This window comes from Fonsecaea multimorphosa (assembly GCF_000836435.1).
Source record: "Fonsecaea multimorphosa CBS 102226 unplaced genomic scaffold supercont1.9, whole genome shotgun sequence".
Classification (NCBI taxonomy): domain Eukaryota; kingdom Fungi; phylum Ascomycota; class Eurotiomycetes; order Chaetothyriales; family Herpotrichiellaceae; genus Fonsecaea; species Fonsecaea multimorphosa.
The window spans coordinates 412,753-428,219 of record NW_015971643.1 but is presented as its reverse complement, the minus strand read 5'-3'; the positions used below and the strand labels follow the sequence as shown (position 1 = coordinate 428,219).

Below are 15,467 nucleotides of genomic sequence, written 5' to 3'. Positions count from 1 at the left end.
CCTCACCTCCCGCACCACTCAACTGAATTCACGCGCAACTCCCCTTTGTACATGCGCAAAAGCAACCAAGCTACCTAGGTACCTAGGTAGTCATGCCATGGCCCAAGCTGTGGTCATCCTCGACAAAGGATGAGTCTGGCTCCCAGAAGTCTCTGGCTGAGAGCGGTAAAGATTCATGGAAATCGGAGTCAACTGAGACCATTCAACGAGAACCTCACATCCCGAGCCCTTCACTATCGAGAGCCTTCACTCAACCCGAGACTATTCTTGCTGCAGCTGTATTGACGACCGCTTCTGTCGGCGTCTACAAGTTCTACAAGTCCTATCTCCGCAGAATACCACAGGCGGCCAACATCAGTCCTGGATTCCTTCGACGAAGAAGCCTCGTGGGTCAAGTGACGAGTGTGGGAGATGGAGACAATTTCCGAATGTATCATACACCTGGGGGCAGACTAGCTGGTTGGGGTTGGTTCCCAGGACGGAAAGTGCCAGTGAACAAAAAAGATTTGAAGGACCAAACGGTACATTGGTCTAGGTCACAGCTCGAGACAATTGGGAACTGACGAGGCGACCAGATACACGTCCGTCTCGCAGGGATAGACGCCCCCGAACTTGCGCATTTTGGACGACCTGCACAACCATACGCGCAGGAGGCGCTTGATTGGCTCACTGCGTACATCATGGGTAGGCGCGTGCGGACCTATGTCTACAAGGCCGACCAGTACAGCAGAGTGGTGGGCACTGTCTATGTCTGGAGAGGCCTCTTTCGGCGCGACGTCAGCCTGCAAATGCTTCGAGCGGGGCTTGCTACGGTCTACGAAGCAAAGTCGGGCGTTGAGTTTGGTAGGGCAAAAGAAGAGAGGTATAGAAGGGCAGAGTGGTGGGCGAAGACCAGGCGAAAGGGTATGTGGGCTGGGAAAAGGAAAGACTATGAAAGTCCGCGAGAGTACAAGACCCGTTATGGGGCTGGAGCTCCTCCGGATGAAACGAAGCAATGATGAGGGGACGAAAAACCATGTCTGCTTTCTGAGCGAGGCGTTCTGGGAGAGAGATGCGCATCGCATCGGGTCAGGAACAATTTTGTGGCAGTCAACCTGAACTTGACCATTTCTTTGTTCCTCTCATAACCCATTAGTTGTTTGAAGGCTGAGAGGCATCACGTGATCATGCATGCTGAAGTCACAATTCTATCGTGACTTCACTAGCCTCAATCTTGCCTTCATACCATCACCAAGGCTCCCTCTAGAAATGCCCGCCACAGACTCACCAGCAGTCATTGTAGCCCGCTTCCTGAAAGCCAATCATTACAACAAGGTTTGTCCCGACCGCAGAAAGCTTTTTGAGTAACAAAAGGATAGTTGTCTAAACTTGATGAATTCCAGACTCTCGAAGCATTCCTCGCCGAGGCGGGCCTCCCAGAGGAAGCGGCAATTACCAATCCCGGCGACTGGACGATCGAGAAGATCATCGAGGAGAAGAAACAGTTCGACGCCAGTCTCGCCTTTGAAAAGAAAGGCGACGATGCTGATGTCGGTTGGCCAACCCCAGCTCCCTCCAAGGCGCTTGAGCCCGAGGGGTTCCCTGTCACATCAAATGTCCTCTGCGTGAGCGGGTCGAGCAGCAGCAGGGAGAATGAAGATGGAACAGGGGTTATCTTCGTCACTGCTGCGGACCGCTCATGGTCAAGTGTCTCGGCTACACCGCCATTTACCCTGGCGAGCTCAATTGAGAATGCCCACGGAAGTCCCATTCTATCCATCAGCTCTCTGGACGGAGGATATGTCTTCTCAACGTCCATGTCGGGACAGCTGATGCTGCATGATTCACGGGGTCGATTGCTTGACAAGGTCCGCGATCATCTCAAATATGCCGTGCAGGTGGTTTCGGGATATACTCGTCAGGGACGGTGGATCGTGGCGAGCGCGGGGTGGGATCAGAAAGTCAACATCTATGCTCCTGAGCATGAGCTCGCGGGGAATTTCCAACCCAGCACAACGGCTTCGGACATTGCTGCTGCTGCTGACAACGAGGAACCTTTCATTCACGGACTGCTTCGCGACCCGATCCACACCATCACCGTGCCCACGAACCCCGAATCCATGGTCCTCGTGCGAAATCCTGATACGCACGACCTGTACCTGATCCTTTCCCGGCGCGACTCTACGTTCCTGTACTACTACTGCATCACGCCCACATCCGATGAATCTTCGTCGTCTCGAAGCAGCGAAATCACGTACTCGGTTCAAGAGACTGGCAGGCAGAATCTCGCGCCGCACTCCAACGCTTGGATCGCATTTACACCTTCCTGTCTCGCCGTGTGTCCGACTGATACTTCCCTCTTAGCCGTTGCGACATCTCATCTTCCACACATGAAGCTTCTAATTGTCCGGCTTCTCTTCCCCACGTCGACCTACAACTCTACCAACTCCATCGCCTTAGAAAACGAAACCCAAGCCTCCCAAGCCCGCGCCGCGCTCGCGCTGCAAGACCGCGAAGACGCCGCGATAAAACTGCACGTGACGACCATGGCTCCTCAGACTCCTTACTCCACGCCACAGGTCGTTTGGCGACCAGGTGGGAAGGGAGTATTCGTGAACGCGGATGATGGAGTTATCCGTGGTCTGGACACGCATAGTGGAAAAGTCGTGGCTATGCTCAAAGCGCATGAGGTCGGGAGCAAAGTGCGGACATTGTGGGCGGGATGGGAGGCTGCCGAGCCTGGCGCCAACGGGCATGGGAAGGAGAAGAAGGAGGTCCTTGTCAGTGGTGGATTTGATAAGAAGGTGTTTTTCTGGAGGGTTGGCACGGCTTAGACGAGTGTTTGTGTTCAAGTGCTTAGACGCTGTAAGATGGCGGAATCGTTGCGAATATAAGGAGGAATTAGAAGGAAACCTGATATTGGGTAACCAGCTCCATGGCCCTGTCCTCAAGTCCGGACGTGAGTTCTACCCTTCTATATGTTTTGACCTGCTTATATGCAGTCAGTGCAACAGTGACAGAATGAAGGGCTGTCTTCACACATAGATACTCGATCTAGCGAAAGAGCAGACCAATGACGGAAATGAACATGTGATAGGAATGGCTGGATTTCTTTGCTGGTTATTCCCACGCTCTGGGTCAGTATGTTGCGTTTGAAAGAGTGATCGGGTCTTTGAAACTCGGACAGAACAGACCCGACCGCTAGCAGGGGAAAACCCACGGCGTTAAACAATCGCGAAGAAGAGTGATGGTGCTCGAATGGTCTCAATCGGTCCTCTCGATAGTTTTTCACGCCCAGGCCGAGAGCGCAGAATCCTCGTTGCGACCTACTGCATCTCCCATGTATTTGCCGGCGTTCGGTGACTTACTGGACCGTCTGAAAGAGCGAGCCGCGGGGCTCCGGCGATGGAGCGCAAAGGCGGTTGTTTTCCCCTTGGGCGGTGAGCCATGTTTTCACCCGAAGTACCCCCTACTTCCGTCGAATGTAAGGACAATGCCCGTGGCTATATGGGTGAGGGAAAATTGCACGGAGCATGGCGGCATCCGTGAGAGTCTCTACATCGCATTCAAGTAAGGCTGATTCTTCGACAGCTGATGAGGATTCACTGACAGTGGCCACACCTCGCCACCACCGCCAAGTCTGGAAGGTCTGATATTGGCATGAAGCAGCTTTGAGCGGTGGGACAACCTCCTGTAAGGATACGAGGTATAATATGAACTTGGAAGCCGACCTCGTAGACGATATTGACGCGCGTCGCCGGAGGTCTGATACTCCGAGTGTACTGTCATTTGAGTCATTCGAGTCATTCGAGTCATTTGAAACACAAGCCTCTAATCAGAAGAAGCCTCGGCCATCTTTTAAGGGGCCTTGTTGTCCAGGCACATGCCGGGACCCCTCGTGGCCGGTGCAGACCATTCCATCATTCATTTCGTCTCCCGCAAAGTGTCTGAATACTCACGACGCTGAGGTCGTCTGCTGCTGCTTCCTCGAGCAGCTCCTTCAAATCAGTATGGACACCATCGAAGGAGAATTCGCCACCAAGGATGGCACGAAGCTATATACCAAAACATGGAAGGTACGGACCCGGCCGGAAGCGCCTCTCTATCACAAATCATCCAACTCATCTTAATGTGTTGTTGATGAATATGCGACAGCTCCTCTCTAACGCTTGCTTATGGCCAAATATAGCCCCGAAATGATGCAGTGCAGGCTGTTTTGATCTTCCTACATGGATTCTCCGACCACATCAATGGTATATGGACACCCGGCAATGCATGCGGCTGACTGAGAGACTTACATCTTCTAGCCTACTACGATCTCTTCCCCGCTCTGAGCTCGTCGCCGTTCAACATAGCAGTCTACGGGTTTGATCAACGGGGCTGGGGCCGATCGTGCCATAAACCTGCAGACAATGGCAACACCGGCCCCACCGCTACAGTACTCTCCGATCTACATGACTTTGTTCTCCATGTAGCATCCCTGCCGGAGACCCAAGGCAAACCACTCTTCCTGATGGGCCACAGCATGGGTGGAGGCGAGGCTCTGTGCTACATGCTTTCCACTTCCTCCGACTTTTCCAATCGACCCTCGTTCTCAGGCCTGCTCCTCGAGGCACCTTATGTCGAAATGCATCCGTCGAACCAACCATCTTACTTGAAGGTCCAAGCGGGCAAGCTGGCCGCCATACTACTCCCGCGCACGCAGCTCAAGAACAAACTGAACGCAGCGTACCTGTCCCGTTCGGAGAAGGTCTGCCAAGACTGGGTCAATGATCCGCTGTGCCACGACACTGGGACGTTGGAAGGACTCAAGGGACTCTTGCAGAGGGAAGCAGAACTTTCCCATCTCTCTCATGGCCGCACTGTACACGGCTATACGAGCAAGGTCCCTTGTCCTATATGGTTCTCCTTCGGCACCGGCGACAAGATCTTGTCGCATCTCGCTGCGAAGCAACTCTTCAACGTCTTGGAAGCCCCCAACAAGGACAAAACCTTCAAGGCATATCCCGACGCATATCACAAGCTCCATGCTGAGCCCGACGGACTAGGCGAGCAGTTTGCGAAAGATGTGGGAGAATGGATCCTGGCACATGGCAACAAGCAGGCAGAAGTCGCTCAGGTTGGTCAATCACAATCCGAACAGACGGCAAACGGTGGCTCATAGAACGCAGAAGGCCAGATTATGATAGAGTTTGCACCGAGGAGGCTCTCATCAGACGACTGGACTCACTGAGAGTCCCTTACACCCTCAACTCTACCTAGGTACTTGGGAAGGGTGTGCCGCCTTGCGCGACTCACAAGGCTGGTTCCTGCAGCTGACATGGGCGCATGGACCAATTGGCGCATGATTGGCGGTATCATGACATCCGCATTACATAATACTGCCGCCTTTCCTTATTTGAACTAGCGTTGTATCGTATCGACTTACTTGCCTGCAGTTAAGATTGTCAAACCTCTATTCATCCCAAACAACCTCGTTGTCAAGGTCCAGGCCATTTTAGACAATCCGCAATATATATCGCCAGTCACTGCCCAATGCACCAGCTTCACCTTTTCGACAAACTGCATCGCAGGCAGGCCCGCCTCAAAGAAAGCCCCGCGGCACGCCCAGCCTTGCCTGACTTGCCCGTTACACCGGCCACCTGACCCCTTACCCAGTCCGGTGAGACATTCAAACGCTCAGCCATGGTGTCTTGAGACCTTGACAAAGGGCATGTCGCATGTTGCATATACATCACAATGCCCATCCAGAATACCCATGCACTCCCTGAAGGATGACTCTTTCAACAGGTAGGTGAGAACAAGTAATGCAACGATCATGGGGAATTGTTGTTTGCCTTGTCTCAAAATTCCCTTTATACTCGCTGGTTCAAGCTTGGACATGTTGCAGAACCGCAAAGTGTTTGTGTTTTGAGTACTGTGTCGTTGGTTTGCCCCTCCCTCTCTCCCTCTACAATCAGAAATCTCCAGCCATTTAAAAGTGAATACTCCATTTGACGAGCCATGGCTTCCCACCATAATGATTGCCATTGCCCGAGCTGTTCCACCGGTGCCAGCAGCAAACGCACCAAAAGGCAGCACCCAGGGGATCCAGAGGGACAACAAACGGTCAAGGTGCTCAAATTATCCGCGCGCGACGTCTTCCCTTTTGTCAAAGTCCTGGACGCCCCTGTTCGTCTCGCAACCAGGATGGCCCAGAGCGTGAACCCCTTCCCGATCCGGATCGAGAGGAACGTCACCGCTCCGCCGTACGAGAGGGGTTGGACTTACGTGGAGCGCCGAAACGGCTTGCTCTGCGTGGTGAGAAATAGGAAGGACGTGTGGCGCCTCCATCGGCCGTCGTCGAAGAAGAAGAGGGGACAACCACCACCGCCGCCGCCACCGACACCACCGAGGAATGGAGGGGGGAGAGATCCAGAAAGAGAAGTCATCATTGTGCGTGAAGAGGACTTGGATCTCATCGGTCGCCACCACCGTGTCCGTCCAGACGGAGACAGGCTGTTCGTCGAGGTGTTGCACGAGCGAGGAGATTCAGGATCACGCCCCAGAATCGAGGTCCGCCGCCCTCTCAACGCCACCGCCCCACCGCCCTCTCCAACCTTCCACACAACAGCCCACGAGGAACGCTTTCCGTATCGCATCGTGCAGAAAATCCCCGTCGAGCGCGGCCGACTCCTTCGTCGCGCCAGGCCCCTCCACGCCTACGACGACGACCGCCACCCCCTTCAACAGTGTCCACCACAACCCGTTGACTGCTACGAAGAAGAAGTCTTTGACCCGCCGGTCGATCTGCCCTCCCGCGAGCCGCGGCCCTACCACATCCCCGAACCCGAGAACGCCGTGTGGGACGAGGACATGAATGCGTGGGTTGTCCGACGCTCGCCGAGGGTGAGATTCGAATGAGGACCCCGGCGTGGTGGGGTGGCGCCCCAAAAGAACCAGTTCTTCTGAGCATCTGCATCCTGGGAATCCTCGAAACGCGGCGCGTGGCTCGCTGCTGCTTCTTCTCACCTCCCTAACCTCCGACCTCGAACCACCTACAGCCAAAGGAACACTATTCTCTGTCGACGCTCCGTGGGTGAAAGGAAGCATCGAGCACGTATTCCGGTACGGGCGCCGAGTATGGTTGATTGGGAGGGCATTCAGGAGGGCATTCAGGGAGGGCATTCAGGGAGGGCATTCAGGGAGGGCATACAGGGAGGGTATTCACAGGAGGAACGGAGTTACTCGGTCTCGGTGTCGGGGGGAAGATCGGCTCAGGTTCTTGATTTGTGGGAATGGCATTGGCGTTATATGGACTTTTCCCTTAGCGATTACTGAGGTTTAAATGGACTTGTTAGGATATCTCTTATGTGCATGTGCAGGGAAGTAATCAAGCCTTTTTGACGCACTGGATTCCATTCCTCTCTTCCCCTCCCCGCCGGGGTTATCCGCTCTACCAATGCTGTAATGCTAAGTTGAGGCTTCCAGCTCAATTGGATCTGCCATTCACTTACATTCCAATCCTGCTCTCGACCAGGCCATTTCATCCCCCATTTTATTCCTCCAAGAAACCATTGACTACAGTCCAAAACTCTTCAGGCTGCTCCATCCACGAGATATGTCCACAAGACTCCAAGATCGCCAATCTGCTTCTCTTGATCCCGCTGGCAATCGCGGCACTGACCTCGGGCGCCGTGCAGCGATCCTGCCTCCCCGTGAGCACCAGCGTTGGGGCCGTGACTTTGTCCAGTTCCGCCGCTTGGTTCCATCTGGCGTTGCCATCTCCCGGGGCGCCTTCTCCGGGTTTGGAAGCTGAGTTTGCGCTATAATACGAGCCGTAGGCCCACAGGCTCGGTTCCCCGGTCCAGAGCCTTTCAAACTCCGCGGGCCCACCTAGTTCCGGGAGCGCGAAGTACATTGGAAGGATCTTCAGGAGAAATTGTTTGAACTCGGCATCGTTCGTGGGCAGATTCTCGAAGAACAGTTTGAAGGCTTCTTCGAAGAATGACCGGTCCTGGCGGGCATAGCCTAAGAGGTCGGAGTTGAGGAGGACTAGCTTTTCCACTCGCGACGGATACGTAATTGCATAGCCTAATGCAATGGTGCCGCCGGATGAGTGTCCCATCGCACGGATCTTCTCGAGACCAAGGTGTGTCCGTAGAGCCTCCAGGTCGTCAACGATATGGCGGGAGGACATTTCTTGCGCCGAAGAGGGACGTTGCGAATCATCGTTACCGCGTGGTGATGGCACAATTACTGTGTATTTTGAGGAGAGACGGGAGAAAGCCTTGATGTATAGCTCCGCCCCGATACCCCACGGAGCAGGGTGGATGATCAAAGGGGGAAGATCAGGCGAGTCGGCGATGACGGTGTAGTGGATTGTCAGGTTATTGAGAGTTGTGGTGTGCTTGCCTGGGTCGAGAGGCGAGAATGACATCCTTTTGAGAGATGGAGGCGCTGCGAACTGGCGAGAATCAGGGAACAGATTGGAAGCTTAATGTCTGAAGAACCTTGCAGCACCGTGAAGAACGCAGGTTGCAAAGGCTTTCCGATACAAGCAAGACGATGGAAATGTAATGGGAGGTGAAGGTTTGTTGTACTAGAAGTCTCAGACGGCATCGCGGCGAGGCATAAACCATCTCGGCGAGATCGACGACCTTTTGTGGAGTCATAAGAATTTGTCGTAAGCCATTGGAGTGTACATAAGCCGCCAACCAGAATACGAAGAGGAATTCTGGATCATGCAGCCGCTCCCGAGCCCACCAAAATGTCAGCACACCCATCTCAGATAATCTTGGGCCTTTGCTTTCCATTTTGCATTGTGGAAATCGGGAAAGCTTCAGGCGACCTGCCAGGTTATCATTCGCATGACTCGCCGGCCCAGGGCATGCTGGAACGCTGTGGTGATACTGTAACAAAGTACTGATTCGAAGGATTGTCTTTCGACCAGCAACTTAGGCCGGTGTGGAATGAGAACATCTGCAAAAAGTACTGAATCGGAGCACTTTGTGTGGTTCGTTGTGCCGGAGGGAAGTGACAGGCCTGGAGGACTATGATCTGGTCAATGGCTAGAGATCCTCCTGCCATCTGATGCAAATATCATGCGAGTTCAGTGCACTTCCTCGTTGATGCAAATCTTGGAGTCGTCGAAAACAGGATTGTGACCATCATCACTGTATGTCCTGCATATTTGTTCGTTCATGGAAGATGACAGCGTCCCGATCCTGGTGCTGCAACCAGTCGACAGAACAGAGGGTCGGACCTCACAGCAATTCTTCGCACGTCCAATCTTCATACCTTCCATGAAATCAGCCTCGCGTTCCTAACGGTATTGTTTCGATCGACTCACCATCCGTCAGGCAGATAACGGCGGACAATAAGAGGGATCTTCTTCTGATTCAATTCCTTGATTGCGATTTGTAGTGGATCTGTCTCGCCCTCCAGATCAACCAGGACAGGAGCATTCATGCTGTCGGAGAGTTAGTCGCGCCATCGCAAGAATGATATCTTAGGGTGCGCCAGCTTTTTACCTGATCTGCAGCGCCCTAGTACCAAGCACTCTTGCACGTTCATATTTCGTCATGTAAGGAGTAGTGGTTCTTTTGTCATCGGGAATCTTCTTGTCGGCGTCGCTCGAGGGTTTCTGGACGTTTTGATTCGGGTCGGCTGTAACAACGGTCCTCTCCTCGCCCTCTTCCTCTCTAGCCCGCGCCTCGATGGCTTCCTCGTCGACTTCGACATCTGGAGGCAATTCATCTTCGACATTCTCTTCGGGCTCGTAGAAGGTGTCGTCAGGCTCGTCTCGGCCGTAGCTGATTTGAAAACGATTGTGTTAGAGCCAACGAGCAAAGGGGACAGGAAGAGTGAAAGTGGCGCGTGAAGAAGTCACCTACCCGCCTTCATCACCATAGTCCGACATTGTCAGAAGTCACGATGTAGGGACACAATGACACAGATCCACTCAGAGATCACTGACTCTAGAGAAGGGTAATTGTTAAAGCCAGATTGTTGTTCTGCATTTCACTCTTTCCGCGAAAAACAAAAAAGTTTTGGGTGTCGCAGCCTTGTCCTGAGGCACCACGGCACGTGATATGACTTGGCGCGACCCACAACCACCTTCAGCCTCGCAGAAAAGATTTCGACGGCTGGCAACCCCACACTCTCCCATTCGTTACCGGTCTCAAGCCCCTCGTAATTTTCGTCGCGACCACGTATTTCCAAGATTTTGACGGAAGGCAACCAGGGCGCGGGTGCGCAAAACCGTCGCTAAGATGCGGGTCGAGTCCGACGATGACAGTCTTGACAAGGACTATGACATGCTCGATTCCGACGTTGACGACGACGACTTTGAAGAGCAGTTTGGCGACACTCCAGCCTCAACTCCCCCATCATCAACGCTTCCTCGCTGTCGCCAGAAAACGCTAAAATGCCCCTACGAGAACTGCGTCAAAGCTTTCAATCGCAAAGTGAGGCTCGAAGAGCATATCCGTTCCCATACAAACGAGCGCCCCTTCCAATGCCCGCATCCTCCCTGCATGAAAGCTTTCTTCCGCGACAGCCACCTGAAACACCATGTGAAAAGTCAACACAGCAACGTTAGAGATTACAAGTGCACGTGGGAAGGATGCGAGTCGAGTTTCACAACGGGGACGAGATTGCGGCGTCATATTGAGACTCATGAAGCAAAAGAGAGGTTCAGATGCCGTGGGTATCCTGGGTGCGACCAGACTTTTCGCAAACAAGAGACCCTGGATCGACACATATTGTCTGTCCATCACAACATCAAACCTTTCCCTTGCAAGGAATTGGATTCAGTCACTGGTGCTCCTTGCAAGAAGGCCTACGACACAGCGGAGAACTTGCGTTGTCATATGCGAGCCAAGCATGATTCAACTCGGTTTTCTTGCTCTGATTGTATGGCACAAAATGCAGCCATTCTTGCCAACCCCGATGATGACAGGGAACCAATTCGGGCATCTTTTGCAACCTATGGAGAACTCCAGGCCCATCTTACCCTTGTCCACCCTCCAACCTGCCAATATTGCCCGACCTCATTCACCACCAACAAGGAGTTGACGCGGCACCTTGAGATCCAACATGGGATTCTGCCAGAGAAGAAATCAAAAAACCCAGTCGTCTTTACATGCACTGTCGAAGGATGCGGTAAGGAGTTCACCAAAAAAGGAAATCTCAATGTCCATATCAAAACCGTTCATGAGAACAAGCGTGACTTTGTGTGCGGCAAGACGGAAATTTCACTCCCCGAAGAAGTCGCAGACCAACAAGACGCGGTTATTCATGGCTGCAACCGCAGCTTCACCAGCAAAGCCAGTCTCGAAGAGCACGTCCGTACCGCGCATCTAGGACTGGAATCAAAGCGAATGCTTCGTGAGAAGAAGCGCAAGGCCGACCGTGGCAGTGAGGACGAACAGGCTGATGATAGCGATGCTGGAGGTGTGCAGCTTAAGAAGCAGCGCAGGCCCCGCTCCGACAAGGGCGTCAAGCGGACATCTGCCATGGTTGGTCTTACTGGTGTGGCTGCTGGTCCGGCGCAAACAAAGCAAAATCAACATGATTTCGTGAATGATCAGCGGAGGATGATTGACGAAGATCAAGACACCTCTAAGAAGAACACTCTCCTCTCCGGCTCCATGGTCATCTGTGACGACCACATCTGGCACAATGGCACACCCTACCACTACCCATCCGGGGAATATCCAACCCTCCTTTCACGAGATTTCGCGCGGGCAAGCGTTCAAGATGAGTCTCCTTTCGAAGACTTTGTTCATGCCGAGAAGGTGGGTGTGGGTGCGCAGGGTGCCTGTGACGAGAGTGACCTGGACTTCTTTGGACAGTTCGAGCCAGAGACGGAACTTGGGCCCCAAAGATTCGAGTATCCTGCGCTTTGAGGTCTTGCACATGCATCACACGTACATAGATGGAATGCACAGCATGGGCGTTTCCAGGGGTTATTGCACGAGGGAGGATTAGCACTGGATTCATTGCAATCCGCTAGACCACGAAAAAGTTCTTGATCGAGCATGGCGTTGGGGCGAACAGACAGACGATAAAAAAAGCCTTGGTGGAAAAGGAACGGAAAAGTGGGCGTGCCATAAAATGAAACTGCAAGTGGGCGTGCCATGAAATGAGAGTCGAATGAAACCTGCAATTCAAACATCTGACAACCTGCGATGAACACGCTCTCTACCTGCGTTTGACTCCAGGATAAACTCGCCCGTTTCCAATGTACTGTCTCGGTGAGTCTGCGTGGCACAGCCCGCCTGGAACACGTCCTCAGTCCCATATTCTAGGGCACAGGACTCCGCAACCTGTGGTGTACACGCATAGGATATGGCTGTGACACGGTCACTCTGATAATGTCACGATTCCATGATCCCCGTCGAGGATGATGTGTCTGCGGGGGATCAGTAACTGGGTTGACGCGTAAGGGGTCGGTTGTGCGTGGCCTGCGGGAAGAGCAAAATATGTGAAGCGTTCTAGACCTCCTCGTAGGAGCTGCATGCGGCTTCAGCTTGAAGAGTGGCCTCCCACAAGTGTGTACTTTTCGGTAGTCAACTTGGATTGCCAAGGTGGCGCTCTCGCGAGTTGTGAGAAGGGGTTGGCCTTCGGTAAATGTCGGACCTTGTTTCAAAAGCACTCCGGATTCCGGAGCAAATTCGTGACGTTGACAGTTTCGAGAGGCTCAATGACTTCCATCATGATATCTACTCCGTACCTCTAGGGTTTGTCGGTGATCCAGTCCCAAAGGGGGAGGAAGAGAGGAGCTGCAAGAGGAACAAGGGTTGATGCATTGAGCATTACCTGCCGTCACAAGAGAAGAATCCATACTGCTAATTAATTGCACTCGCACGGGTCGATGTCCAGTATACCTCTGTCTGCAGTTTCGTCTGACTGCTTACCGTCCTTGAACTTGATCACTGTGACAAGTATGGAGGGCACCCGAAGGGATGATATGGTGTGCTTGTAGTCATCCTCGATTGTGCCAGGCCTTCTCCGCCAGGAAGGTATCCGAGTATGCAATATCTACCGTATTACCACCTAATTCAGCCGCCCCCATATGGTTGCCATAAGCTCTCTATTAATCTCAGTCAGTCATAAGCATCCGGACACCTTCCGTTGTCGGCGTCAAAAAGTTGATCTCCCACTCACGCCTCCTGGCCCCGTGTACTGGGTACCCGGCGCCAACTCACCCCCACATCGTCATCATACAGGTCGCAGTCCTCACTTACTGAGACTGTCGCGGTACATAGCAGGATTTGCTTGGCCATGCGAGACAAAAAGAGCCACACCACCCACCCTCAATCCCGTGTGCGACATGTTCCTTGTCCTCACGGGAACTTGAACACGTGTGACGACTCCCGATACCTCATTGCAAGCCTGCCTTTCGCTCGTCCTGCAGTCCTCAGTCCTTGATCTGTGTCTCTGTATCTCTGTATCTCTGTGTTCCGCTGCAGTACGCAAGCATCGTCGTGGCAAACTCTGCTCTCCATCTTCCCCCCTTCCCCCCTCCCACGTTACGACTGCTTGCTGCTCCTACGCGTTTCTGGGTCCGGCTGGTCTTGGCAAACGCACTCCGTCTGACTCGGGTACCAGCCAACTCCACCTCCTTTTTGCCAGGGCGCGGTGTGACTGGCTGCCCAGCCCGACATGCTGTCCGCCCCAATATCGTTTGGCGAGGAGGCGTCGTAAGTGGCGTTCTTGGCAGAGTCCGCCGGTCATTTGAAGAGCGGCGATTGATTGGCGGTGCTGCAATGCCTGCATCATCCACCCTTCATCCACCCTTCATCCACCTGGCTTTTGGCGGCCCACCACGCGGAATCCATCCTGGCACCTGGACGACTTTTGATCGCCCCAAAGATTGTCCAGAAACCGGGTTGAATGGGATACTCGTTTGAGCGATTCGATTGATACTTCGTTCGCCAAACACTGAAATGACCGGCAGGCAAATTGCTTCCCCCTTCCCGCTTCAAATCCTCCTATCTTCAGTATTGGCCGGCGAAAAAGGAGGCGCCGTTGCGTGGTTTCCCCGTCGCTCTTCAACTTTTTCTCTTTGGTCTCTCTTCCCGCAACCTTTGCCCCAATAGGCTAAGATCCCAAGGCCCGTGTTGCATCTCCGTTGCGATACTGATAGGCACTACCAGGGCTGTGGACTTCGGCCCCTCTGAAATAAGAGCCGCCCAAGATTTGCTCTTCAGCGCAAGCATATCTTTCCTCAACCCTCCATTCTTTTCCAACACCGTTACTACTATCAAGACCTCCTTCTTTTCGGTGTGCAGCGACTGTCAGACCGCGGCGCCTCTCCTCCATAACCTCTTCTGCTGTCATTATACTTTGGCGCCGGCCAAATACCCAGCCTGTCGCGCTAGCTCGTGCTTGTCCATCTGCGCATTGACTTGATTTCTTACAATCCCTGGGAACCAACCTCATCTGTCGTTGAACAGCCTTGCACAATGGCGTCAGGAATTCCATATACTCCCAAGCCTGCCACCGACATATTTACCCCATACCAGACCGACATCGATCGGCGGCAATGCAAGAGAATCGTGCCCATGAGAGTGCTGGCACTGGGCCTGGGGAGGACGGGGACAGCCTCGTTAAGAGCTGCTTTGAAAGAGCTGGGTTACACAGACACCTACCACATGATGTCCGCCAGTGTTGAGAATCCACCTGATTGCCTCTGCTGGATGGACGCGTTTGCTGCAAAATATGAGGGCAAGGGAAAGTTCGGCCGTGAAGAGTGGGACGCGCTCTTCGGCCACTGCCAGGCCGTCTGCGATTGGCCTGCGGTTGCCTTTGCCAAAGAATTGATCGAGGCGTACCCGGACGCCAAAGTCATCATTACAACAAGGGACGTGGACTCGTGGCATAACTCGGTCATGAAAACGGTCAATTGGCGTGCAAACGACCCGGAACTTAAGGCTGTTGCCAATTTCGACTGGGCCGCCGGCTTGTACCACCCTATGCTGCGCAAATTCTGGAAGTATTTCTTTTACGACGACTTCGAAAACCAGGGGAAGCAGAGGTTCCACGACTATTATAAGGAGATCCGAGAAATGGTGCCACCGGGGAAACTGCTCGAGTACCGCGTCAGTTCTGGCTGGCGACCTTTGTGCGAGTATCTCGGCGAGCCCATTCCCGATAAGCCATTCCCGAGATCCAATGACGCGGAGAACTTTGTGCAACGATGCCGAACACAGAACCGCAAGCAGATGATGAACGTTATCTTCCGGGCCCTGGTGGTGGGAGTACCTGTGGTCGCCACTGCTCTGTCGGCGACATTTGCCTACACCCACTACCTGCCCAAGTTTGCGCAGAACACTCCACTCTGGACAGCAGCTTCTTGACCCGACCACGACGAACGTTCTACGTTCAACCCACACGCAGGGCAACCTTTGTACATAGCCCGGGTGTTTGGCGGGTTTCGTGTAATTACTGGTTCTACTGTTGCTATGGGCGCTGGGCGCTGTTGTTCACTACTAGACATT

At 53.4% G+C, this 15,467-nt stretch overlaps 8 protein-coding genes across 8 annotated transcripts; 6 read left to right on the top strand and 2 right to left on the bottom strand.

Moving 5' to 3' along the window:
- Nucleotides 1–92: 92 nt before the first annotated feature.
- Z520_05319 (uncharacterized protein) lies at nucleotides 93–998 on the top strand (the record flags this gene model as incomplete). Its single annotated transcript, XM_016775822.1, has 2 exons — nucleotides 93–521; nucleotides 576–998. The coding sequence occupies 2 exons, from the start codon at nucleotides 93–95 to the stop codon at nucleotides 996–998; spliced, it is 852 nt and encodes a 283-aa protein (XP_016632981.1).
- A 250-nt stretch (nucleotides 999–1,248) lies between these two features.
- Z520_05318 (uncharacterized protein) lies at nucleotides 1,249–2,813 on the top strand (the record flags this gene model as incomplete). The annotated part of the gene is made up of 2 exons (XM_016775821.1): nucleotides 1,249–1,314; nucleotides 1,383–2,813. 2 exons carry the CDS (start codon nucleotides 1,249–1,251, stop codon nucleotides 2,811–2,813), a joined length of 1,497 nt encoding a protein of 498 aa, XP_016632980.1.
- A 1,176-nt stretch (nucleotides 2,814–3,989) lies between these two features.
- On the top strand, nucleotides 3,990–5,143 carry Z520_05317 (uncharacterized protein; the record flags this gene model as incomplete). Its single annotated transcript, XM_016775820.1, has 3 exons — nucleotides 3,990–4,055; nucleotides 4,169–4,232; nucleotides 4,287–5,143. 3 exons carry the CDS (start codon nucleotides 3,990–3,992, stop codon nucleotides 5,141–5,143), a joined length of 987 nt encoding a protein of 328 aa, XP_016632979.1.
- Nucleotides 5,144–5,982: 839 nt separating this feature from the next.
- Z520_05316 (uncharacterized protein) lies at nucleotides 5,983–6,882 on the top strand (the record flags this gene model as incomplete). Its single annotated transcript, XM_016775819.1, has 1 exon — nucleotides 5,983–6,882. One exon carries the CDS (start codon nucleotides 5,983–5,985, stop codon nucleotides 6,880–6,882), a length of 900 nt encoding a protein of 299 aa, XP_016632978.1.
- Nucleotides 6,883–7,516: 634 nt separating this feature from the next.
- Z520_05315 (uncharacterized protein) lies at nucleotides 7,517–8,398 on the bottom strand (the record flags this gene model as incomplete). Its single annotated transcript, XM_016775818.1, has 1 exon — nucleotides 7,517–8,398. One exon carries the CDS (start codon nucleotides 8,396–8,398, stop codon nucleotides 7,517–7,519), a length of 882 nt encoding a protein of 293 aa, XP_016632977.1.
- Nucleotides 8,399–9,224: 826 nt separating this feature from the next.
- Z520_05314 (uncharacterized protein) lies at nucleotides 9,225–9,880 on the bottom strand (the record flags this gene model as incomplete). Its single annotated transcript, XM_016775817.1, has 4 exons — nucleotides 9,225–9,258; nucleotides 9,311–9,430; nucleotides 9,492–9,773; nucleotides 9,855–9,880. 4 exons carry the CDS (start codon nucleotides 9,878–9,880, stop codon nucleotides 9,225–9,227), a joined length of 462 nt encoding a protein of 153 aa, XP_016632976.1.
- Nucleotides 9,881–10,232: 352 nt separating this feature from the next.
- On the top strand, nucleotides 10,233–11,870 carry Z520_05313 (uncharacterized protein; the record flags this gene model as incomplete). Its single annotated transcript, XM_016775816.1, has 1 exon — nucleotides 10,233–11,870. The coding sequence occupies one exon, from the start codon at nucleotides 10,233–10,235 to the stop codon at nucleotides 11,868–11,870; it is 1,638 nt and encodes a 545-aa protein (XP_016632975.1).
- A 2,562-nt stretch (nucleotides 11,871–14,432) lies between these two features.
- Z520_05312 (uncharacterized protein) lies at nucleotides 14,433–15,326 on the top strand (the record flags this gene model as incomplete). Its single annotated transcript, XM_016775815.1, has 1 exon — nucleotides 14,433–15,326. One exon carries the CDS (start codon nucleotides 14,433–14,435, stop codon nucleotides 15,324–15,326), a length of 894 nt encoding a protein of 297 aa, XP_016632974.1.
- Nucleotides 15,327–15,467: the final 141 nt, after the last annotated feature.